Source organism: Pinus tabuliformis, chromosome X, assembly GCF_031772625.1.
Source record: "Pinus tabuliformis cultivar Carrire ecotype Pingquan chromosome X, CPIR1, whole genome shotgun sequence".
Lineage (NCBI taxonomy): Eukaryota > Viridiplantae > Streptophyta > Pinopsida > Pinales > Pinaceae > Pinus > Pinus tabuliformis.
In genome coordinates, this window is record NC_142308.1 from 950,863,717 (window position 1) to 950,890,687 (window position 26,971).

Genomic DNA, 26,971 nt, shown 5'->3' on the forward strand with positions numbered 1-26,971 from the left:
ATTATTTATTTAATTTTTATATTTTATATAAGAGTTATCTTTAAGTGCCATTTTTTGGAGTTTTTGGTAGACTTATGGATGGAATTGTGAAAAGAATTGCACTTAGATCTTGATTTGTGTAGTTTAAACTGGATTTGTGAAAATAGATTATGTACAATTCACCTATCAAACTTGTGATTTCAATAAATCTCTACTAAATTTTACACAAATTAAATCCGAAAATAAATTAACAAACTTTTTAAAAATCACACTAAAAACAACTGTTTATATATTTTAAAATGTATTGTAAATAAATTAAATGTTTTATTTACTATTCATTTAATTTATATTTCATATAATTACACTAGTTCAGTATTCTTTGCATTTTCACATTGTTCCCACAGCAAGAAGGATGTAGCGTGATACTTTCACATTCGCAATTCCTTGTTCACATTTACAACCTCGGTTTCACTAATTTTCAAATTTTTGTGCGAGGGGCACATACGCTCTTTCCATATAGTTGACAACCAAACCCCGGGTCCAAGAATCTGATGCCAGTGAAGTCTCACACTCGCAGTACTAAATTTCGCTAGCAGAGCTCCCAAATGCACGAGGATTTGGCCAAAAGCCAATCTGTTACTCTTTCTTCCAGGGCATAGCAACAGTCGCGAGCAATGAAGGTCCAAGGCACTTCGATTATCGGGACCTTAAGATGTATGGCCGCCTCTTCCCTTTGGATTCCCGCCTTCTCTAATTCTCTTTGGCTAGGCCAGCCTATGACATTCCATCCCACCTCTACTCTTTTGAATCTTCAAACCGCTCCGCCTTGCTTTCGCTCCATCATTCCGAATACATTGAAATTTTCTTCCGCCACGGCAACTACAAACTCTGTGAGAAGATGGTCAGTGGAGGCTCGGACGGTTTGCTCTGCTGCCAGTAATCACTTCGTTAAAGCCAAAGAGAGCCCTGGGGCGAAGGATGCTAGGACAATTCACTCTGGTAATACTACGTCCGTGGTGAAAGGTATCAATGAACGTAGTCATGATGAAAGGTCAAGGGAAAATGCCAACCATCCTCCACCACAAGTAGTGCCATGGAAAAAAGAGCTTTTCAACACCGTCCATTTCATTGGAACAATAGATTCACCGGTTCAATTCAGACGCACACAATCAGGAAAAGCGTCTGCATCGACTACGCTAGGAGTAAAAGCTAATACCAAGGGGGAAATTATGCGGTACGAATTCTCAATACTTGAGTTTTGTTTTATTCTATTATGTAAGAGCTGAGAACAAATGCAAAGAAAACAGTAAGGGATTTATCACGAACTTGTAAACAATTTTCTGAAATTTGACAAAAGCAATTAACAGAACTGCTGAGTTACCTACCTGTGCCGCTGCGGTTGAATAAGCTGTGTCTCTGCCGTTGAAGATGCCTCTAGCTGCGCTGTTACAGTTAGCAAATGACTGAATCCATCCAGCCAAACTGAGTAGACCTTAGTTGCTCAATCCAGTAAGCTTCTTAACAGAAGCCGACTGTCCCCCGTGCCCAGAACCTCAGAACAGTACAAGTTCTTCCTGTGGGTAATTTCCTCAGATGATGTTCCTCCTCCTTCAGATTTTCTCCCCCTGTTCTTTCCCTTCCTACCGTCTCCCCCCATAACCTTCTGCTCAGTGGTTTTATTAGGTTTCTTGGCGGTGGCCGTCCTTCCATTAGTAGCCCACCGCTTAATCTGCGGGTGACACCTTCCATGTCCGGCCTCCTTTATCACTGGTATGGTCACGTATATAAATATTTCAAATTTAATTAAGGATATCACTTTATGAATTATTAAAATATTATTAAGATTATGACTTTATATTAATTTCTTATATATATATATGTACATGTACTTTAAATCATTTTATTAATTAATATAATTTATTTTTATTAAGAGATAGGTCGTTACATACGCTCCCCCTTTATAAAACTTCGTCCCGAAGTTAGGGTCTTATCTTATCTGATTACTTATGATAGCAATTAGTACATTCTTCTTAGGATTGTAAACCGAGGTTTGAAAATTCTTATTTTAGTATAAGGAGACTATAAAATTAGTGTTTTAGGTTTACGATTTTAATGGCCATGCCTTGCCCTATCCAGGTTCCCAAGCTATTTTAAAATCATCCTATCCTTCCTAATCTCTTCCGCTCCCATCCTATCCGTCCTCTACTGGAGTATGCCATGGCACCAATTTTGCTGACCTAACCATTCATAAACTCTAAGGTGACAGCGTCGATTATACCGACCCGATTCCTAGTAGGCATCCGGCAGTCATCATCACACGTCTAGGGGAGCGTGATTCGCACAGTCCTCCCATGACTTCAGGGTTTGGAGGATAAACGGTGGGCAACATCTCCACCCCCCCCAGTAGAATTAGGGCTAATACCCTATCATAGAATCACTTTGAGCTTTAATTGTTCTGAGGTTCTGTCATCACGTGGTCATTGTGGTAACTGTTTATTATCTGCAATCATAGACTTATCCATGCATTCGTAAAATGTGCATCAACATATTCAAAATAACTCATATATTATTCACATATGTCACTACAGTATAACATACTTTGCCATATTTTATGCATGTCATTTGACTTTCATTTAAAATGTAGTTATTCCCTGATTTCTATTCCATTGATCCTATTGACATGTATAAATAAAACAGTTTTATAATATCTTAATTCCTATCAGAAGTAAAATCATTTAATTTTCTTAAAATTTACTTTGATAACTATAATTGAGTAAGATTAACAACATATATCCTTTTAGTATCCATGTACCAGCAGAAGTTAAACATATATTATGTCACAAAATTTCACGTTCATATATAATCATTCAAAATGGTTCCGAGTCTCTGATTTGCAGTGAAGTAAATATATACTAAACACCTTAGTCCATTCATACTTAACACCTTTACGCTGAAGGGTTGTAATCGGCTTTGCAATTTTGGAGAATCCCTCCACAAATCTTTAGTACTAATAGGCTAAACCCATAAAGCTTCATATCTCATGTGCATTTTTCGGTATTGGCCATTCCATAATCGCTTTTACCTTCTCAGGATCTACTGAAATCCCTTCACCTGATATGTTATGACCTAAATAATGAATCTTTTCCTCAAAGAATGAACACTTGGATAGTTTTCCATACAACTGACGTTCTCTAACGCGGGACAATATTATCCGTAAATGATCTTCATGCTCTTTCTTATTCTTAGAATAGATGAGAATATCATCTAAAAAGACTTGTACAAATTGATCAAGATATTTGCGGAAAACACTGTTCATAAGATTCATGAATACTGCTGGTGCATTGGTTAATCCAAATGGTACCACAGTAAATTCATAATGTCTAAAACGTGTCCGGAATGCAGTCTTAGAAATATTGTTTTCAGAAATCCTTAGCTGATGATAGCCCGATCGAAGATCAATTTTTGAAAAGACAACATCTCCTTTCATTTGATCGAAAAGATCATCGATTCGAGGCATAGGATATTGATTCTTTATTGTAGCTCGATTCAAGTCTCGATAATCTATGCATAATCTTAAAGATCCATCTTTCTTCTTCACAAAAATTACAGTAGCGCCCCAAGGTGATATACTGGGTCAAATATGTCCTATATCCAGTAGTTCCTTCAATTGAATTTGCAATTCTTGAAGTTCTGGAGCTGTCATTCTATGAGGTGTTTTAGAGATCGATTGAGTACCTGGTTTTTATTCAATAGTGAGATCCAGCTCTCTTACAGGGGGTAATCTGGGTAGTTCTTTTGGAAATACATCTGGAAATTCGGCTAACGCCGGATATTGTCCTAAGGATGGTCCTTTTTCTTCGCTTACTTCTTGAATTACATAAGCCTGACAACCTTTCTTTAAACAACGTTTCATTTTCATTGCTGATATGTAGCGTAAAGATACTTTTCTCTTGATTCTTTGAATTTGGATTACTTCTCCTTCATCATTTATACCTAGAATTCTTTTCCCATAACAGTCTACCCAAGCTTGATGAGCTTCTAGCCAATCCATACATATGATAAGATCACAAGTTCCCAAGGCGGTGACATAAACTTTCAGTTTAGTCGTACAGACCCCTAGGTCAATTTTGCATTTATCCACACTTAAGCCCACGGATTGGAGTTCTCTTGAGGCCATTTCCACCTGTTTGAAATCATTTTGTCTGCGAGCTGCCAACCCACATTTGTTTAATGCATATGATGAAATGAAACTATCTATGGCACCAGTATCAGATAAGATTTTGAGTTTTATACCATTGATAATACCTGAAGATTCCACTACAGTGGATTGTTGCACTGCTTGGTCGTTGCTGACTACTGCATGAATTCTATGATTACCTTGATTGTTTGATATTGGTTCATTTCCAGTGCTATGCAATATATTTGACGAAGCTTCTGGACAATCACGTTGAAAATGCGGTCCCCCACATCCCCAACAATTAAGCTGCGTTGATCCTCTTTGTTGGTTCCCTATAATACTAGTGATTACCCCATTACTATTGTAGTTATACCCCCTATTTATATTGTTGTGCCCCTATTACCCCCATATTGTTATTTCTGTACCCCTTAGAATCCCTCTATTGTTATTTTTGTGGCTTTATATTATTATTGTTAGGTCGGCTGGATTATATTGTGACTCCTTAGACTCCTATATATAGAAAGGAGGTTTTGTCATTTGTATCATCCAAGAATTGTTCATTTATGTAATGTAAAGGAGGTTGCCCCCTCGAAGAGGCTGAATTCTAAGGCGTGGATCTCTCTTTTCTATCTTTTTGTGAGCTGGTTTCATAACATTTGGTATCAGAGCTTTGGATTCTAGGGTTTCGCTGCACCAAACAGGTCATCGTGGCATTTTCGCTATAACTTTTTTTTGTGACGTTTCAGAAGTCGCAAAAAAAACCCATTTGAGAAGAAATCGCGCTGAACCTTGGGTCCGAATTTCAGAGATTTTCGCGCGATATTTGCGGAGATATGATCTGAGGAAGTTGGTCTTTTTGCAGACTCCTGAATTACATTCAAAACAGGTGACCTAAGGAAAATCGTCATAACTTTCTCTCTGGGGATCGGATTGAAATTTCGTAAGAAGGTACAGAAGGAGGACGGACTGTAGTTTCTTGTATGTGTGCTTCAGATTCAAAGGTTGAAACAGGGACTCGTGGCACGTCGTACAACTTAGCTCTACTGAACCAGTCTAAAAGCAAGTCACTGTGGGAGATTTCACATAACTCTTCCTTGGAGAATCCAATTTGGCTCAGACTTGTGGCATTGGAAAGAGAACGCAGAAGGCTACTACAGGTAGCAATTTCAGAATTGGATGATCCGAAATTACAGAGATACATCAGATTCAATATCAGGCTTCTATAAAGTGAAAAAAGGTGTGTAGTTTTTTTTTAAATTTTTGTGTAAGCTTGGTTTAACGGAATTCAAAGGGCATAGTAAAGCATTATTATTGGTAACTGATGCCCCGAGGAAAGAAAATGCAAACACCTAGTAAGGAACCTGAAAGCTCTAGCATGACTCATGAAGAAGAGGAAGAAATGCTACATGATATATCAAAATTACAAGAACAAGTGCAACAAATGTCACGCTCACAAAAGCTAACAGAAGCTAAGATAAGTGGCATGGAATCTAAGGTACATGGCGTGGAATCTAAGATAAAGGGGATGGAAGCTAAGATGGAGGATTTGATGGCAAATTTGAAGATAGATTTGAATACAAACATGGAAGAGTTGAAGAAGTTGCTACAAGAAAGGGTCACTAATGGTGAAAAGGTAGTAAAGGAAACTCATGATGAGAACAAAAGAAATGTTAATCATGATTCCATAGACTCTAATGTTGGATCAAAGACTCACCATGTTCCAAAAATCGATATGAGGAAGTTTGATGGCAAGGATCCCGCCACATGGATATTACAGATGGAGCAATTCTTCGATCTCAATAATGTGCAAAACACACAAAAGGTACGTATGGCAACTTTATATTTGGAACCAAATCAGTTTGTATGGTATCAATGGCTTTGTTCTCGTAAACAATTTATCACTTGGGCAATTTTTACGGAAGAATTAATAGCACATTATGAGGATACAAAAAGCAACACTTTTTTTAGCCAATTGATAAGTCTCAAACAAAAGGGTTCAATAATGGAGCACATTGAGGAGTTCCAAAAATTGAACATAAGGGTAAAAGATATTCCAGAGGAGCATAGGATTGATGTGTTCATAGGGTCTTTAAAGGATAATATCCAACATGATGTGCGCCTTGGGAACCTGATTCATTAGAGAAGGCATTCAGGTTAGCAAGAAAAATGGAAAGCAAAATTATGGCAACTAGGAAGCATACCATTCACAACTATAAAGACGGAAGTGTTGTTGCCCATAGTCTTCCACAACCTACAAGGTTGACACCACAACAATTGGAAGAAAAAAGAGAAAAAGGGCTTTGTTACAATTGTGATAGCAAATACACAAAAGGTCATAAGTGTGCTGAGAAGAAATTATTCTACATAGATTGTGAAGAGGAAGAAGAAAAGGAGCAAGAAAGGTCAAAAGAAGAGGATATATTCCAGGAACAAAGCCTAGATGAAGAACAAATAAATCCGACCATATCTTGTAATGCATTGGCGGGAATTACCACTCCTCAAACCATCAAGATAGAAGGACAAATCAAGAAGAAAAAGGTAATAGTGTTGATTGATTCAGGAAGCACCCACAATTTTATTCATTGTAGGGTAGCAAAAGAATTGAATTGCTTCCTATATCCAGCACCAGAGTGTCAAGTGATGATTGCAAATGGAGGAACAATAAATTGTTCTGGAAAGTGCCATAATATCAAGCTATCCATGGGAGAATATGTATTGACTAGCCCAATGCTTTCCATTCCAATGGGAGGTGCTGATGTTGTACTAGGAGTCCAATGGCTACAATCCTTGGGTACAATAGCTTTTAATTTTCAAGAACTTTTCATGAAATTTTCTGTGGAAGGAAAGGAAGTTGAATTAAGGGGTATTGCAGGGAAACCAGGAAAGATAATCAGCTCTAATGGAATGACAAAGCTTCTAAAAAAGGAGCAAAGAGGTGTAATTGCACAATTATGTTCACTAGATGTTTCCACATTGGAATCATCTATTTCTCCAGATCTCCAAAAAGTCCTGGACAATCATTCCAAGGTATTTGAGACTCCCAAAGGTCTCCCACCTATGCGTGATCATGATCATGCTATTCATCTGATTCCAGGAAGTGTTCCTCCAAACATCAGGCCGTACAGATATCCATATGTCCAAAAAAGTGAAATTGAACGTATGGTTGCAGAAATGCTAGAGGCTGGTATAATTCAACCGAGTCAAAGTTCTTTCTCAGCTCCAGTAGTATTGGTGCACAAGAAGGATGGATCATGGCGCATGTGTCCAGATTATAGGGAGCTCAACAAGCTCACTATTAAAGATAAGTTCCCCATTTGTTATTGATGAATTACTGGATGAATTGCATGGATCAATTTACTTCACCAAGTTGGATCTTCGTTCGGGATATCATCAAATTAGAATGAAGATTGAAGACATTCCGAAAACAACATTTAGAACTCATGAGGGTCATTATGAATTTTTGGTCATGCCTTTTGGCCTTACCAATGCACCTTCAACATTTCAAGGTTTGATGAATTCAATTTTCAAACCATTCCTTAGAAAATTTGTGTTAGTATTTTTTGATGATATACTAATCTACAGCAAGTCTTGGAAGGATCATGTTGAACATGTTGACAGGGTGTTACAACTATTGGAGGAGAAACAATTATATGCAAAACGATCCAAATGTTTCTTTGGAGTCCAGGAGGTGGAATATTTGGGTCATATTGTATCTCATGAAGGAGTTAAGGTAGACCCTAGCAAAATTAAAGCCATTAAGGAATGGAAAATCCCCACATCCATAAAGCATCTGCGAGGATTTCTTGGGTTGACAGGGTATTATCGCAAGTTTGTTAAGAATTATGGGAGAATAGCTGCACCTCTAACAACATTATTGAAGAAAGATTCATTTTCATGGACTTCGGAAGCAACAAAGGCCTTTGAACATCTTAAAGAGGCAATGTGCCAAGCACCGGTCTTAGCTACGCCGGACTTCACAAAAACCTTTATTGTGGAATGTGATGCTTCAGGAAATGGAATTGGTGCTGTTCTAATGCAAGATGAAAGACCCATTGCTTTTGTGAGTCGTCCAATCAAGGGAAAGTTTTTAAGCAAAGCTATTTATGAGAAGGAAATGTTGGCAATACTCCATGCACTTAAGAAATGGCGACCCTACCTAATGGGAAGACACTTCAAGGTAAAAACGGATCATGATAGCCTTAAATACTTTTTAGAACAAAGATTATCCTCTGAAGAGCAACAAAAGTGGGTCACAAAGATGTTGGGTTATGACTTTGAAATCATCTACAAAAAAGGGAAGCAAAATGTGGTGGCAGATGCACTCTCAAGAAAGGATGAGGATGTGGAAGCATTGTTGTGTGCCATTTCTATTATCCAACCAGATTGGATAAACGAAGCAAGGGAGGAATGGAAGAACGACGAAGAAGTGTGGGCACTTATTCAAAAGCTACAACAAGATTCCAGTACTTCTGATACATTTAGCTGGCAAAATGATTCGCTATGGTACAAAGATCGCTTATACCTATGTAAGAATTCCCAGCTAAAACAAAAGATTCTTATGGAATTGCACACTTCTCCCTTAGGAGGGCACTCAGGATTTTTAAAAACTTACCACAGGGTTAAGAAGGAATTTTTTTGGGATGGCCTTAAATCAGATATTCAAAATTTTGTGGCGGAATGTTTGGTTTGCCAGCAAAATAAAGTTGAAACAATTAAGACACCGGGTCTATTACAACCTTTATCCATTCCAAGCCAACGTTGGGAGGAGGTTTCAATGGATTTTATCACAGGTTTACCCAAGTCTGAGGGAAAGAGTGTCATCATGGTGGTAGTTGACAGACTTACCAAGTATGCACACTTTTGTGCATTATCACATCCATTTAAAGCCAGTACAGTTTCTACTGCATTTATGGAAACAGTTCAAAAGCTACATGGAAACCCAAAGATTATTGTAAGTGACAGAGATCCCATTTTCACTGGAAATTTTTGGACAGAATTATTTTCTTGTCTTGGTACTCAGTTAGCTCATAGCTCATCTTATCATCCTCAATCTGATGGGCAAACTGAGATAGTAAACAAATGTTTGGAAGGATATCTTCGTTGCTTTGTATCTGATAAACAGACACAATGGGTCAAATGGTTGCCTCTGGCTGAATGGTGGTATAACACTTCCTTCCATACAACAACAAAAATGACCCCATTTATGGCACTTTATGGGTATCAACCACCATCCATCACATCATATTTAAGAGAAAATTCTAAGGTTCAGGCAGTGGAACATCACATCGAACATCAACAACAAGTCCTCCAACTCTTAAAGGATAACCTCGTGTTGGCACAAAATAGAATGAAACAACAGGCAGATCAACATCGCAGTGAAAGAAGTTTTGATGTAGGTGATTGGGTATTCCTACGGCTACAACCATATAAGCAAATGTCCCTAAAGCAAGCTAAGAAGGATAATAAATTATCACCAAAGTATTATGGTCCGTACAAGGTGTTGGAAAAGATTGGTACTATGGCATACAAATTGGAGCTCCCTGCAGCTTCTTGATTGCACCCAGTTTTCCATGTTTCATGTTTAAAGAAGGTTATAGGTGACAAGCTCCCAATTCAAACAATATTGCCAGAACTTGACGAGGAAGGAAAAATTATATTGGAACCGGAAGCAATCACAGAAACAAGAACTCGACAGCTACGAAATCGACCAATTTCAGAGTATCTTATCAAGTGGAAGAACTTATCCGCTGAAGATTCCACATGGGAGGATCAAAATTTTGTGCAGAAGTATCCAGAACTGCTCAAGCGTTGAGGACAACACTTTTTTGAAGGAGAGGGGCATGTTGGGTCCCTATAATACTAGTGATTACCCCATTACTATTGTAGTTATACCCCCTATTTATATTGTTGTGCCCCTATTACCCCCATATTGTTATTTCTGTACCCCTTAGAATCCCTCTATTGTTATTTTTGTGGCTTTATATTATTATTGTTAGGTCGGCTGGATTATATTGTGACTCCTTAGACTCCTATATATAGAAAGGAGGTTTTGTCATTTGTATCATCCAAGAATTGTTCATTTATGTAATGTAAAGGAGGTTGCCCCCTCGAAGAGGCTGAATTCTAAGGCGTGGATCTCTCTTTTCTATCTTTTTGTGAGCTGGTTTCATAACACTCTTGAATCAAGATGTGAATTTCTAGAGAAAGAGCTTCGTCCTCTCATGTTGATTCGTCTCGAATTTCTTCCTCTACTGGTAGTCCCTCGAGATGTCCATGGACTGGTGTTTGATGATTCCGTGGCTATAGTGTTTACTGCCATGGGAGCTCTTGTTTCTATATTTCTTGGGGTAAACATGTTACCGTAAGGTGGCCTCAAGCTACCTCCTCTGAAGAAGTTTCGGGGAGTCTTTCCTGGAAATCCTGATTGTAAAGGTTCTGCTGGCCCTATATCTTTTTTGATTCCAAGGTGCTCTTCTGCATAACGACCACATTCAACCGCCTCAGCTACTGATGATGGTTTCCACATGCTTACCAAGGCTCTGATGCGAGGATTTAACCCAAATATGAAGCGTTCAGCTTGACATTCATCAGAATCTAAGTAGTGAATGTATTTTACAAGCTCCATAAACCTTATCTCGTACTCTTCCACTGTTTTATTACCTTGAACTAAGGTATGGAAGGCTCTGGCTTGCTGTTGTTGAAAGTATGGAGGTAAATACTTTGCACGGAATCTTTCCTCAAATAGTTCGCAAGGGACATTATCCAATGGAAGGTGCAGCTGCTTTTCCAGATTCCCCACCAAATCAAGGCACTTTCCTTTAATTGAAATACAACAATTTTTGTTTTTGCCGAAGAAGAATATTCTCTTAATTTAAAGCATCTGTTCATTCCTTCTAACCATGCTTCAGCGCGTTCACCTGCTCGACCTCCTGAGAATTCTGGGAGTTTAATTTTCTGAAGCTCCCTAGAAATGTCTTCTTTTGATCTTTTGGGCTCAAAATTCTTTGGTTCCGCTGAACTGGTAGCTAAAGGTTGAAATTCCTCTTTGGTCTTAGCCTTAGTTGATTCTTTTGATGTCTCCAATAAGGCTTCCAATGAGTTCATTATCACAGTCAACTCTGGTGCTGGAGCGATTGATGTTGATAATGGTCTTGGTGGTGTCGATGGTGATGGTGGTGGCGATGGGATGATGACGACGACGGTGGCGGCATTAATGACAGTGATGCTGCCCGATCACGTCGTCGTCGCTCATATGTCTTTACCATTGTAATGCTTCCTGTGTACATAATGATATTCTATAAATTTTTTTAAGGTAGACAATCGAATTTAACATATAATTTTCTTTTGCAATTTCACATTCATAAACGGGTATAGTTTTGCTATTTTTATCTGCTAGGCAGATCTTACTGGTACCGAGGTTAAGGAGGGTGGTCTCGCGACCTCCTTGTCCTAATGCAGGGTATTCTATCCTAAGATGAAACAATGCAGAAGGGTATGGCTATTAACGCCTAGGGTAGATCATCCAAAAAGTAATGACTAAGTAACACTTGCAAAATTAAATATTAATTATCTCGTTTATAATGAACAACATCAACATCAATTACTTAAATGTATGCTACTGGAATATCAATTATAACGGTTTTTTTTTTTGAAGGTTAAACTTGGTACCAATTTAAACAAAATATCATATATATATAATGTATATTTATTTATTTCGGGCGCCGACTGTTCAGCAGTTAAATTTCTCCATTTTCTAAGATTTTCTTTTTCTAATGTCAAAATTTCACGCAATCTTGTTTCGTTGATCGTTCTTGTTTCGATGATCACAGTCATATTGGCAAAAATTTCAAAGATTCCTATCACAGGTATATGACAAAATTACTATTATGGACGAATAGACAAAATTTTGAAGGACAAAATTCAATCTATTGTTTGCATTATTGCAGAACGTATATATCATATAAGATGATACTGAGTTTCATCATAATTCAACTCAAATTTCATTAAAAACGAAAAATCGATTTGAATACGATTTATATTTCGTTAAAAACAAAAAAAATCGAACGATTTGAATATTATTTATTCCACGCTCAATTTCAGTGATGAGAGTAGCCTACTCATCCAAAGGCTCTTCGTGCCCTCGAAAAGATTTGGGTTGTCCGGTTTCAGGGAAAAATCGACTGTCAGGGGATTTTCGGAGGCCCGATGGGCCTACATTAACTGGGGCTCCAACGCTCCGAAAGCCTCGACAAAGCACTTCTGCGTCAAAATAGTTGTTTCATATTTCACAGATTGGCTCTAGAATATGATATATACACATCAATCGGTATTAAAATATTATTAAGATTATAACTTTATATTAATTTCTTAAATATTTATTTATTTACATTTCTTATTGTATATTAAACTTTTACATCCATTCAATCACAAAAATGAGGCACAAAAATTAAGATGGTGCTTTATCGTGGCACAACTCAAAATATAAATTAACAAAATTGCACACGCTCAAATTTTTATAGAAAAAAATGATTTATCCGCAGGAGAACTAAAGTTTATTAACAAGAAGCTTACTATGAATGCCTATTATTATGACATACCCTATGATGTATAAAACTGGAATTCGAATATCTTATTTACACTTGACAATATAAGATGTCTTAAAACAAGTTTAACCTTTGGTAACCTTTGGTTGGGCGTTGGTTGCATAGGACATAAACATGTGGGCTCTATCCGCATAGGTTCAATCCACGCAAGGAGTGTTTGTAACCCTAACGCGTTTCCCAACCACATTCGAAAACATTAAAAATGAATCCTTGTGTCACATACTACACGGTATTTACTCTATCCACCCTTCACGTAACCTTGATGCTGTCACTAGGATGGCAGGGCGAAGATTCGAGGACTTTGGAGAAGTTAGACCGAAGGTTCTTAGTTCGATTTATATCCGGAAATTCAACCAACTGTTCCTAGGTTCTGCGCATTCCACTTATTATAAATTCGGGTTATGGAAATGGATTTCTGTGCGATTGCTCGAGGTAGCTCACAGCGCAGGAAAGATGGATCTTGTCCGACAGTTCTAGTCACGGCCGCTGCTGGGGAAAACTGGGTAGTAAACACATTTTATCAATGGCTGTCAGTTCTGAATGCAGCTCCAAGTCATCTAAGGAGAGTTGTCAGCCATTTTCGCATCATTTTTGAGCACCCATTCTTGTGATAACACATCTCTGAGTCAGCGAGTTGATTTGAGGACAAGGCCTGGAGCTTCTTTATGCCTTCTCTTGGTTAGTTTGATAGACAAGCTAGCCACTTTCTCTTGGTTGACTTTCTTGTACTCAAGCGAGGGCTGGACCAACCAAAAGCTAGGTGTTGTATCTAAAACCAATTTATTTTAGGGTTTTGGAGGTGCTGTATCAAATATTTTCCTCGTATGGATCCATTCTAATGTATAAGAAATAGAAATTTCATAGAGAGACGATCCATCATGTAGTTTTTTGGTAGTTTGTTGGAGAACCTATCATGCCCAACCAATTATAAGATAAAGCAGGACAAAATCTCTGAGTATCTTAATAAACAGTATTATTGATCCTGGAGTCATGGGCTATTCTGGCATTTTTATCTTCTGAATGCAGCTCCAAGTCCTCACAGAGGCAGCCGCATTGCTTAAGGGCAGTTCTGGGTGGTGTTTTGCCTTGATTTTTATGGTATCTTTCTTCTACAGGTCAGCCGCAGCTAGGAGGAGCACCTATAGTTAGGCTGCAGGCCTAAAGTGACCTGTTCAGGAGGTCGAGGAGCAGCAGTAGGCCGCAGGTCAGGTATTGAGTGAACAGGGGGCTGTAGGGCAGCGTTTTGAGGCCTAGAAGGTGGCCCGAATGGCAACAAAGGAGAGAGAACGGGATTTACAGGCAATATTCAAGTCAAGAATCAGGAAAACGTAGGTGGGTGTAAGGCCTGTAAGGTCAAAGGGTTTCAACCTTGCTCTGATACCAAATGTAAGAGCCGAGAACAGATGCAAAGAAAACAATAAGGGATTTATCACGAACCTGTAAACAATTTCCTGAAATTTGACAAAAGCAATTAACAGAACTGCTGAGTTACCTACCTGTGCCGCTGCGGTTGAATAAGCTGTGTCCCTGCCGTTGAAGATGCCTCTAGCTGCGCTGCTACAGTTACCAAAAGACCGAATCCACCCAGCCAAACTGAGCAGAACCTGGCTGCTCAATCCAGTAAGCTTCTTAACAGAAGCCGACTGTCCCCCGTGCCCAGAACCTCAGAACAATACAAGTTCTTCCTGTGGGTAATATCCTCAGATGATGTTCCTCCTCCTTCAGATTTTCTCCCCCTGTTCTTTCCCTTCTTACTGTCTCCCCCGTAACCTTCTGCTCGGTGGTTTTATCAGGTTTCTTGGCGGTGGCCGCCCTTCCATCAGCAGCCCACCGCTTAATCTGCGGGTGACACCTTCCATGTCCCGCCTCCTCTATCACTGGTATGGTCACGTATATAAATATTTCAAATTTAATTAAGGATATCACTTTATGAATTATTAAAATATTATTAAGATTATGACTTTATATTAATTTCTTATATATATATATACATGTATTTTAAATCATTTTATTAATTAATATAATTTAAGAGATAGGTCGTTACATATTACATTTTTACTTTTCTTTTGGGGGCATATCCATTGTTTTCCCCTTTTTTCAAATCTTGGACAAGGTCGAATATAGAAAGATGATTTCTCTATATTGGTTTTACTTTGACAAAATAGATAAATTCCTAATTTACTTTGACAAAATAGATGAATGCTTGGGTGAATCTTGTCCATTGGCCTTTAGTTGGATGGTGCCAAGGGGATGTTTACTACGAGGCCTGAATCTTGTAGACACCTTGTCGATCGCTAATAAAATTGGAAAAACTACTCTCTATTTCAAGTTGAAGGGTGTAGTTTCATCCGATCCTTTTATGATTAAAAGTTGCAAAAATTTCAAAAATATTTGTATTTCAATTGAGAAGAGTAAACTAAGTATACTTCTCTCTATCTCTCTCTCTAGGGACTCCAACTTCTGACTGAACAACCCAACAAGTAGTTGTTGGAAATACTGAGGAGGGGGAAGGGGGCCGCAATCGGTATTTCACTTTTCTTTACAATTTAGTATAAAAAACATTAACCAATAACATCACATCAAGAGATACACAAGAATTATAGGAACAATCTATTTATATTACAAGGGAAGCTACAACTTCTAGTTTACGAGCTACAACTGGAAGGTCTACAACCCTAAGATATTTACAAGCCACTACTGGAAGGAGCTACAACCCCTGATTTACCAGCATCCATTGGAAGGAGGTGACATCCTCCTGACGGAAGCTACAACTTCCTTCCCTAGCACCACTGTGGCACCCTTTGCTCATCAACTGCTGTTTCATTGTATCATTCGTCAAAGAACTTGTACTCATGCAAATTCACGTTCTTAGGTTGCTTTTTCAAACACAACTCAATGTGCCTTCGGTATGCCCTTTGATCAACTTCTAACTGCATCAAACTCCACCTCTTAGCAACCTAGTGCCTTGTCATATATGATCATGATTGTTTTGACTATTCTTTAAGTCATCAACAACTTTAGATTTGCCCCTTGTCATGAACAACTTGCCTGCTGCTATAGTGCAGTTCAAAAGTATGCAATCCAACAACAAAAGGAACTCTGTTGGACACCTAATCCTAAAGGGTTAGTGTGGAAGCCGAAAAGACTAAGCAGTCCAAGAGACCTTGGGATCTGAAACCCAAGAGTCACAACATTGTATTATAAATGTACATCTCCTGTTAATAAAAATATGTACTCACTGATTCATCTTTCACATCTATCTTGCTGTCCATGTGTGTTTAACATGGTATAAGAGCTGGTACGTTCATAACCTTCTCAATATTGTGTGAGCCACTTGTTTTTGTGGCCTGTGTAAACCAACGCTTCTATGTTTTAATGAGTTTTTTATGGTCCATCTCTGCAAATTAGTTGGAAGTCGTTGAACTGCGCCCTGCGCTTCTGTTGTGCTGTCATCCTGACATTGAAACGCTTGAGCGCTGCCCTGACATATTCATTTGAATGCGCTCTGACTCCAAAACCGTTTCATATCCTCTGCACTCCCTGGGCTGTGCATATTCCTTTCCTGTGTGCTGTCTGCACTGTCCATGAGCGTTTCATGATAATTACCCTGCTCCAGGCTGCTCATTTTTCATTGCCAGATGCTGCTCAATTTTCCATATAAAACGTTGCGCTGCTGATGGTGTCAGCTCCCTGAATGCCGACTCCAAAACCGTTCTGACATACTAAGCTCTGTCTTTGGGAAAACCTTCGAATGCCCTCTTTAGTATTATGATTACTTGCTGGCCTAAAATCTGTGGGAAGTTGCTGTAGAACGATTGGTTGAGCGCTGGAAACGCAGGCACAAATAGGATATGCCTTGCAATGTCTAAAGACTTTCGTAGTATCCGCAGGTTAAATCATTTGTTTCGATTCTGGAAATCTTCATCACTGATCTATTCATCTTGGTCTTGAGATTTCTCGTCTCTTGTCGATTGTCACTCTTTTTATATCGCTCACGGGAATGCACTCTCATGTGTTGAAACATTTTTGTCTGCATTTACATTTTTGCTCAAGTTACTTCAGTCGAAGGGATTCATTGTATTTTTAATGTTGCGTACCTATTTAAATGTAAATACTTATATTTTCAAAAAGAAAATGATCGGTATCAAAGAACCAAAAGGAATGGAGTGAGAAACATTTGGTCTCCTCGTGGAACTAGTCGCTTGGTTCATTGCTAGCTGTGGTGCTGGTTGATGATGCAACTGCTGATGCTGAGGTTGCGGTAAATGATTCAATGGCTTCTTTACAGTCACTAAAAGCCTGTCTCTGTTCATACTCAAGCAAATTTTTACTGGGTCTCAAATTACATTGACGATAGATACCCTGCCGTTGTACTCCATCATAACCAGCATATTGAGGATATGCAGAAGGATAAATCCAAGATGAAGGCAGGCAACCACTTGTGATGGGGGCGTCACTGTGTACATCTTGAGCTCTTTGTCATTGGATTGTGTGGCATTTTCTGCAGAAGAAAAGGCAGCAAAACGATGATCGAGAAGCGCGGAATTGAGCATTGATTACCTGGAGTTGTCTGAGGACTGCGGCCATGGTCTAGACTTCCCCTGCGTTAGCCTTCTGATACGCCTGGGGATCAACGAAATACTACCATGCTTCGCAAGTGATGGCTGCGTGGAGGTTCACTGGGATTGTAAAGCTTGTGCTTTATGCGAATGCACTGGACATGTAAACGGATCTGAACTTATTTGTGGAGCAACTGTGCAAGCCGTGTTCTTCGTCTCATCTTTTCTGAAAGTTCCTGGTCATGCTTTGCAAGCCGTGTTCTTCGTCTCATCTTTTCTGAAAAGTTCCTGGTCATGCTTTGCATCTTCTGGAAGTGATCCCGTAAGGCTCATTCCTCGTATGTCTTCCTCTCGGGCTATCAAGTGCCCCATTTGAATATGAACCAGAAATAGAAGGCATATAACCATATTTTGTCTGGATGCCTCTGTTATCAGTCAAAGTACCTTTTGTACAGCGGTCCTTTTCAAGGCCATAAAGCCTGGTTTACCGTTGTTTCTTTACAATTCTTCAAACGGGCGCTTGCATGGCGTTTTTGAGGCATCTTGTCACGGTGGATCACATTTGCAGCTTTTTGTATGTAAGCATTTGAAACCTCGACGAAGTGGGAAAACAATTGCATCCAAATATCCTGTCCAGGTCAGAGTTTGTGTAAGAGAAAGGAGGGGCTCGAGGTGAGATACCTCCAAAAACTTTGTCCGGAGTGAAACTATTGTTGTCCTGGCGCCATAGTCTATGGAATGAAAAGATTGAACGAAAACCATGTCAGAGAGTTTTTTTGTTCTCGCGCCTTTCACCTTCGGCTCTGAGCATTTGGGGTAGGCATATTTGTACTCAATAGGTCGTTGTTTATTTCTATTACAGTCGTCTGAAGAGAAAGAAAACCAATCCCTGTGATTTTTCGAGAGTTAGCCTTTAAAGGTTCAATTACAGTGAATTGAAGAGCATCAATAGCACGTTAGGTGATTCGATGTAGCTGGGGAAAAGGATATTTGGTGTTGGCTTCAATGGATGTTGGCCCTCTGCTCGTTATAGACATAGATCTGCAATGATTGATGATTAATGTCCCGAGCATAGTAAAGCTCCTCCCAACACATTCTCTGTTTGTTTGTTAAACAAAGTGAATTCAAATGCTCCGCTAACCAATAGCCTGCAACGTACCCTCTCTGTGTTTAGCGTTGACTATGTATGAAACATTGAATTGAAGACCACTTTATTTTTCAGTATTTGATTTCAAGCTTTAGACTTTGGAAGGCAAAGCGATCACAGAGAGAAACCAATTAAAGTTTCTTTTTGGTGTCTGATAATCTTCTAGAAGGCATACGAAGAAGGGAATTTGATTTCTTCCGGTTGCGCTTTAAGTTGAGTGTTACAGCAAAGAGGACATCAAACTTCCTCATCTCATTGGATGTGTGGCTGTGAATATATTGAAGACACTCCATATTTATTTCTCTGTCTTGGAGCTGAATACGTTGCATATATTATCACTGTGGTGTTTTTTCTGTAATGATGGAGCTTTTTTGATGTTATAACACTTATCTACAGCCACTATTCTTCCTAACATTTGTTGGTATATTCTACTTCAGATCTCTGTTATTATTAGAGTTGATATATCAGAGGTATATGTAATCCATTCCTGTAGTTGAAGTTCGAATTTCAAAGAAGGAAGAAGTCATCTAGTTGTGCATCCATACAAAGCGTATCTTGGTATACCTGAGCATTTTAAGGGTGAAACATATCTATTGTATCTGTGTTGGAAGGACAATGTATTTTTCAAACTGATATTCTTAATTTTTTGAAATCTTCAATAGCTGGGGTTTGTCTAGACTTGCTGAGTGTTCATTTCTTTGTTGAGACAATGGCTAGATTTCATGATGTATTAGAGTTACTGAATACACTAATACACTCCACTATTGGTGGGAAGGTAAATGTTAGCAAAGACACTCTTTGTGACATTCAGACCTGCCTGCATGATGCACAAGAAAAGATCGACTTTTTGCAGCTTGAATCACAGCTACAGCAAGAAGAGCTACACCATTCTGAACCTGTTTCTGTTCAGAACATTGAGACAACCACCCATCAACAGCATGTTAATAATGGTACAGTTCATTCAAATAAAGCAGCAGTTGTATATGCAGATGCAGAAACTCAGTCTGCACTTCCCAAGCCCATCATCAGACCTTGGGAACAGCTTGTCCACAACAAGCACAGAACTGGTCTTGGATATGACAAGGACTTGTCCTTTCATATTCCAGACTATGCCAAGCCCATTCAGTTTCAGAGTGCTGGATTCATTTATGACAGTTCACCTGCTCCTTATGACAGTTCAGTTTCAGTTGTTCCAGATTCTACTCCTCTTCCACCGCAGCAACAACAACAACAGATTGTGAAATGCCAACACTGTGACCGAGTTGGCCATCTGAAAGATCACTGTTTTGATCTTCATCCATGTGAGCACTGTCATAAAACCAGCCATTCTTCACACAGATGCTTCAAAAACAAACGTCCTGCAAGAACAAAGATTCATCTTGGATGGATCGCTTCTTGGCAATGGGCATCAACAGCCAAGAAGATATTCCAAACACATGTCAGAACTTGTTCCAGAGTATTGAACAGTCTTGCAGTTGATTTTTCTCCATCTTCTCACCTTGTATCTGACAGGGGGGGAAATGATGGTCATCTACAAGCTTCAAAGCCACATCAAGCGAGCCTGAGCCACAACCTGCCACACCAGTTTCAGAGTTTTAGCCAGAGACAAAGATGCCTGAACATGCCTTCAGTTGGCGATCTGGGACACTTCCTCTAGCAGAAGACTCCAGCTTCTTGCCAGTTTTGGAAGAATACCAGGAATTACAGAGTTGTTGGTCATCCTTAAACCATCACAGATTAAGAACACTTCCTCTAGCAGAAGACTCCAGCTTCTTGCCAATTTTGGAAGAGTTCCAGGAATTGCATTAAGCATTCCAGAGTTGTTGGTCATCCTTAAACCATCACAGATTGAGAACACTTCCTCTAGCAGAAAATTTCAGTTTCTTGCCAGTTTTGGAAGAGTTCCGGGAACTGCACTAAGCGTTCCAGTGTTGGTGGTCATCCTTAAATCACCGCCCTTTATACCAACATTTCATAGAGCACATTCAGCCTAGTGCTGCCATGTATTTTTTGCACATTTTGTATTATAGCTCTTTTCTTGGACTCATACATAACCCTTCGGATTAAGGGGGGGAATGTTGGACACCTAATCCTAAAGGGTTAGTGTGGAAGCCGAAAAGACTAAGCAGTCCAAGAGACCTTGGGATCTGAAACCCAAGAGTCACAACATTGTATTATAAATGTACATCTCCTGTTAATAAAAATATGTACTCACTGATTCATCTTTCACATCTATCTTACTGTCCATGTGTGTTTAACAAACTCTAATCAACTACTCTAGATGTGGCTTAAAATATACTTTGGATGGCTTAAATCTCCCTAAAAAATTCTACCTCCAAAGACTGCCAATCTACCTCAACATGGGACTTCAAAGATCTGCTTCAAAACAAATATTTAAGTCTGCTCCCAAATGTTTACTTTAGAGTAAATATTAAAGAATGTTCCCAAAACTTTATAGACTTCGGACCTACCCCAAGATTGACTCAGAAAATGCTTCAGATCTATCCTAACTAGGGCCGAGTTTACCTCATAAATTTGCATAGGACAGGGCTGAATTAGGCCTTAGGCACTTGCCCTAAGATAGGGTCGAATTAGGACTTAGGCACTTGCCCTAAGATAGGGCCGAAGTTTGCTTCCGAATTGCCCTAAACAAGGTTGAAAACTTGACCTCAAAGCAAGGCCGAATTAGGGCTTAGATAGGGCAAATTTAGGGCTTAGTCAGGTTCGGACAGGTTGCCAAAACAGATCCTTGTTTTCTCCTCAAACCAGTCTTTAAATTGAAGGACAATTTTTTTTCCAACAATGCCTCAAACAAAGGATAAAACAGGCTTAAGAAATCTTACCAAATGTAGAGCTCGATCTGCATGAGTCATCTTCAAAACATAACCAATACTCCAAGCTTTAGATGTCTACTTCAGAGGGTTTTGAAGGAGCATCAAATTGCCCTAGACTAGGGCCTAAAGCAACCTCAGGAGAAGAACAAAATTGTACCACAAAAGATGCTTCAAGAAATCCAAATTAGACTCAGGAAGATAAACTCGGATTTACACTTAGGATGCACAAATTTGACCTTAGACAACTGCAAAGAAATTAGAAGACAAGCTCAGCTTCTTGTTATTGATCTTTGTTTTCCTTGCCATCTATTCTCCCTTTTGTTGGCCTTGTTACCCACCACCTGTGGGTGACACCCTTAGGAGAATTTTTTCTCCTTGATGGTCCTCAGCCGGCAGCCAGCAACCCCTTGCAGCCACCAGGTAGCTCGATGTGCCATCATCTTCACCATCTGAGCTAGCCATTATGCACCCTCGCCCATCTGACATGATCGTACGTTTGAAGGTGGGCCTTCCAACCCTGAAGGTATGGTTTTCATTATGTAGTTGAGTACTTTTGCTTACTTATCATGGATACTTATGGGAATGGATTGGTGGGGGGATTCAATGCAAAGAATGGGCTTGGTTTGTACTCTGGTCCCCTTGTCCAACTTGGTGGTTAACCTTGTATCCTAGTCCTGTGGGATCTCCTATATTGGCTACTAACTTTAGGGGTGGCACTACATGGGAAACCCTGATTTTGGTTGAATGGTCCCTGTTACCGCTCAAACTAGCAGGGGTCCTAGGAGGGGATCCTATAGGGCAACGACTAGGTCAAGGGCAACAATGGAGCAATAACCCACTATCACCTCAGCTAAGGCTCACTGCTCTTTATAGACTTTCACTGATGGGAGGAGACCTATTATATAAGGAATCACGAGATGAATGGATCAATGAAGAGATGAGGGGTGATTCCTAAGGCCTATTCACAAGAGAGACTCAATTGTATGGCTTGCTTGCTTTGGAACCAAGGTGATGGGCTCTCTAGGAAGGCCTAAAAGGGCTTTTTGAGGTTAGGGTTTGGAGATATGTCTTATCAAGGAAGCCCTTAGTCTCAGAAAACCTTATGGATAATTGGCTTTGGAATGATTTTTGTGGAAGTGGAGTCAACAAGTTGTGGGATCACCAAAGGCCAAGTGGACCCAAAATTAGGTCAAGAGTATGGAGTTGATTGACCAAGGATGTACTTGACTTAATTAGGGAAGAGAAGAGGATCAAAGAAAGAATCTTCTTTTGATAAGTTAATGCTATGATCCCAATGAGGTTACTAGCCAATGGCAAACCAAGGGCAAGAATTGATTTTCGATCTAGGGCTTGAAATATCTCAAGATCCCACTTCCAGAATCTTGTGAAATTTGGAGGGCTTCGTGAGGACACACTAGCGCAGTTGTGGGCAGGAGATCAAATTCTTTTGATGGATAAGTGTTGAGAAAAGTGATGCCTTAGATGACCTATGGAGGCTAGACCTAGAAAAAGAGGGGAAGGTGAGAAGAATTCTCTTTGAAAATGATTGCCTATGGAAGGATCAGTGACTAATCCTTTGGGGAAGATGGAGTCAAGATGAAATTTGTGATTTAGAGGCGCTACACCCAATCAAGGAGCCTCCTAGGTAACCTCGCATGGCAATTACAACATGAGGGCAGTTGCTATAAGAGTTTATTCTTCAATTTGCAATAATCGATGACTTATCAATATATGTTCAATAGAAACAATCTCTAGGAAGATTCACCCTTTCACACATGATACATGAGATGATGCAATGCTACAAAAGACTAAATTTCCACAATTTCGCATAAGAAAAGCAGTAAATTTTAGATCTAGTATAACGGAAATACCAATAACATCAATGTATTAAAGCAAATAACAAGAATAGACATTTAAGTATGGGGGATTTACGCAGTGCATTATATTAGATATCATTTTTGGGATTCAGTTTGAATGACTTACTTAACGCAGTTGAATCCCAAAAATGATATCTAAAGAATAGACATGAAAAGATTACTTGCATGTGCAAATAGTATATCCAATCACCAAAATTATGCCAATAATGAAGCTCCAAGACAAGAGAGAGATATCCAAACATCAAAATTCATCCATTACATCCAAATTCGTCCTCCAAAAGGGATAGCGAAAATCTCACAAGAGAGGATAACCCAATCCAAGTGATCATGAGAGAATGAATCACCTCTCATCTATTTATACAATGTCTAATGAGTTCGCTTTAGCTAATTTGGCCTAATTGAGTCCCTAAAATAAAATAATGTGCATAATAACAATACTTTTTGTGACAAACCCATCAAATAGCTCAATAATACAAGAATAAGTCTCTCAAGAGGGTCAAATGATCAATAAAGTGAGTCGTTGGCCCTTTGATGAGGCCTAATGAAGTCCAAGGGGTTCCATGATGTAGAAATGAACTCCAAAAATAGTGGACAAGGGGTTGGCCCCTTGTTTTCCAAGCAAGAACCTGTAGTGCTCCCAAGTGGGTGTGGGGGCATAAGTACATCATCATGGTTCTACAAATGGATTGAAAATGCCTATAATTCATTTGCAAGGGCTAGAATGATGACATAAACCCTCCCTCTACAGCGGGAGAGATCCTCTGGACCCTGGAACATCTGCCAAGTGTATGGTACAAGTGTGGAATTGATTGGGCATGGTGAACCAAATGCATAATCCTGATTTAAAAGGTGGAACATGGGCAATCCGTGAGCGCTGTTGGGGATCCATAAAGTAATCTTTTCTATTTTGGAGGCCCATGACTCTCAACGCTCACCCTACAAGTGCCAAAGTGGGCCTCTGGAGGGCTAGGACCTTATATAGGGAGACCAAACCCCAAATGGAGATCCACCTGCAATCCTACATAAGATCCAATGTGTCCCCTTGCCCTCCAATACAACAAATCATTAGAATAATCAAGTAAAAGAGCTTACAAGTCATGGAATCAATGGGGCACTTCATGGTGGCATGCCCTTCCATAGTGGGCTTTGGTATGTACAAGTGTCTCCAAGCTCAATAGGGGGTTAGCCAAGGACCCTATTAGGTGGTTTCAACCTCTAAAGGGGGTGACATGTCCATGGTACATCCCTCAAATGGTGGGTGGCAATGATATAATAATGGAGCAGAGTGGGGATCAGGGGAAATCATCTAGACCACATGTCATGGTTCATGGGTAACTACAATAAGGGAAACCCACACCTGGGTATGTGAGTGTAGGAGGGAGCAAATCGTGGTATATGAGTTACCTCGACCTTTGTTTTTCTTCCCTTCTTCATATGCCTTTTGCATTTTATTGATTTTTCTTCACAACTGCTCGGGGCTCCAAGGGATGAGAGCATGATGTGTAATGTGCAGCAGTGGATACCCCCCTAAGGTGTGGCGGTTCATCGCCCTCCAGGGGTCGGGACAATCACAGGTTCCTTAATGATAGAGGGGGCTCATCTATGGCCCGTAGGAACCAGGGTGATGGCCATGGATAAGTGGTAGAGCTCATGTTTATCTTTTGTCCACGTGCTAAATTTGTATGACTCGACCATCTTTTGCATTTTGTTGTACATTTCCTGTTGAGAGTGGGAAAATTATGATTTTTCTTTTCTTTATAGCTGCATCAACCTCCGAGGCATTGTTTCAGGTCCGAGCCAAGGTGTGGACAAAGGGAGGGGGAGGCTATCTTTATGTGGACCCAGTGGACCCAAATGGGAAAATATATGAATGGGGCTAAAATGAGTGGAAGGGGAGTGATGTAGGTGGTATCGGGAAGCGGGACCACACAACCAAAATCGGGATTTCCCTTGTAGTGCCAGTTCTAAATCCAATGGTTAGTAAAGGAGATCCCATAGGACTAGGATACAAGGGTAATCATGCAATCAGGCAGTGGAGACAAGAATACAAACCTAACCCACTCTTTCCACTGAATTCCCTCACCAATCCATGCCCAAAACTGTCCATGACAAGTAAGGAAAATTATTCAATTATACTAATGAAAAGCCATACCTTTGGGGTCGCGAGGCCTACCTTCAAACGTACATTTATGAAAAGTGGTCGAGGGACCAATGGCCGGCTTAGGTAGCGGAGACGATTGCACATTGAGCTATCTAGTAGTGCAAGGGGATGCTGGCTGTTGACTGAGGATCATCTAGGAGATTCTTTTTTTTTTCCTATATACAATACCCACAAGTGGTGTGTAACATCTGGCTCCAACTGGGACATGAGCTCTCAGGAAAGTGCACGAAGCCACTTGAACAGGAGGTCATTAGAACACCAACAATCTCTTTGTATCACATACCTGTTACCTGCACATATCAAAGATCAAGCACATGGGGCAACATGTTTTTGCAGTGTCTTATGATCACCCATCTTAGTATTGGGCCGTACAATTCAAAAGGAAAGTAAAAATATGCAAATTTAATCTAAATGCAGCTAATCTACCATGAAAAATGTCATATGATATTAGTTCTATCAACATGCAATGCACCCTACCCTAACATGCATATAATACAATGTCAAGTATCATGGAAAAGGTTGATACGACTTAACTTGATTAGTTGTGGCCAAAGTTCGTCGTTGAGTTTGGCAATGTAGTAATAATCCTCCCCAACTTTCCCATGAATCTTGACGGGCATTGGATTTTTATCTACCAAGACCACATCCCCAACCTTGTATTCCCTTTTAGGCTTCCACTTTTTGTTTGCTTTGTGATTTGGTCGCTTGAGAATACAAACTTCTTGTGAAGGGAGAATGGGAGAAGGCTTCTCAATCTCATGTCTCTTGTAGTATGGGATCGGTCTTGGCTTGACCACATGAGTAGAGTATGTAGGCTCTCTATAAAGAATGAAGGGGGTTCCATCAGATTGTGGGATAGTGGCATATGACAAGTCCATTTGGAGATGACCTCCAACAGTGGCTCCCCACTTCCTTGATAGCAACATCCCCCATACATCAGGGATATCTATGACCACAACGTCCATAAGCAATGATATATCGGGGTTCATAGCCAAAGAAACCTTAAGATCTTTTATGAGGCCCTCTACTTCTACAGGTTTGGAGTTAAAACCACACACCTTTTTATATTGTCGAGTGATGTTAAGACCCAATTGCTTCATGACTTTTAGTGGCATGATATTCGCGGAAGCCCTTGAATCTAACATGCAGTTATGTAATAAAAGGTCATTTATGGCTAAGGTAAGCATGAATGGCTCATGTCCTGGGTTTAAGTCTGGAAGGTGAATGTTTTGCAAGTCTTCGCGTAATTCTTCCTCTTCAAAGCCCAAGGATTTCTTGATTTGCCATTGTTGTTGGGGATGTTTTGCAATCTCCTTTAATGGAACTGGCACAATCATTTTCCCTATGGTAGAGTTTAGATCAATGTCAAGTCCGACCTCTTTGCCCTTATCCTTTTTCTTGATAGTCTCTTTCTTTGAAGATCCTTTTCGGGATTGGCTTTCTTTAGAGGATCTTTTTTAGGGGGACCCTTATCCTTTTTCTTGATGGTCTCTTTCTTTTGAAGATCCCTTTTGGGATTGGCTTTCTTCAGAGGATCTTTTTTGGGGGGATCTTTAGGGAGAGGTTCTTTAGGAGGGACCTGCTTGGGAATTGAGTCGTCTTTGTTGGGTTCCTTGGAGGTTGTGGGGTCTTTA

The 26,971-nt window shown here is 39.7% G+C and overlaps 1 protein-coding gene across 1 annotated transcript in view; it reads left to right on the forward strand.

Moving 5' to 3' along the window:
- Window positions 1–375: 375 nt before the first annotated feature.
- Window positions 376–26,971, forward strand: part of LOC149142841 (uncharacterized) — a 58,204-nt gene continuing 31,608 nt past the window's right edge. The window contains exon 1 of the mRNA XM_089451597.1: window positions 376–1,213. Coding sequence (XP_089307723.1) covers window positions 654–1,213 — 560 coding nt within the window. The 5' untranslated portion in view covers window positions 376–653. The remainder of the gene's footprint in view (window positions 1,214–26,971) is intronic.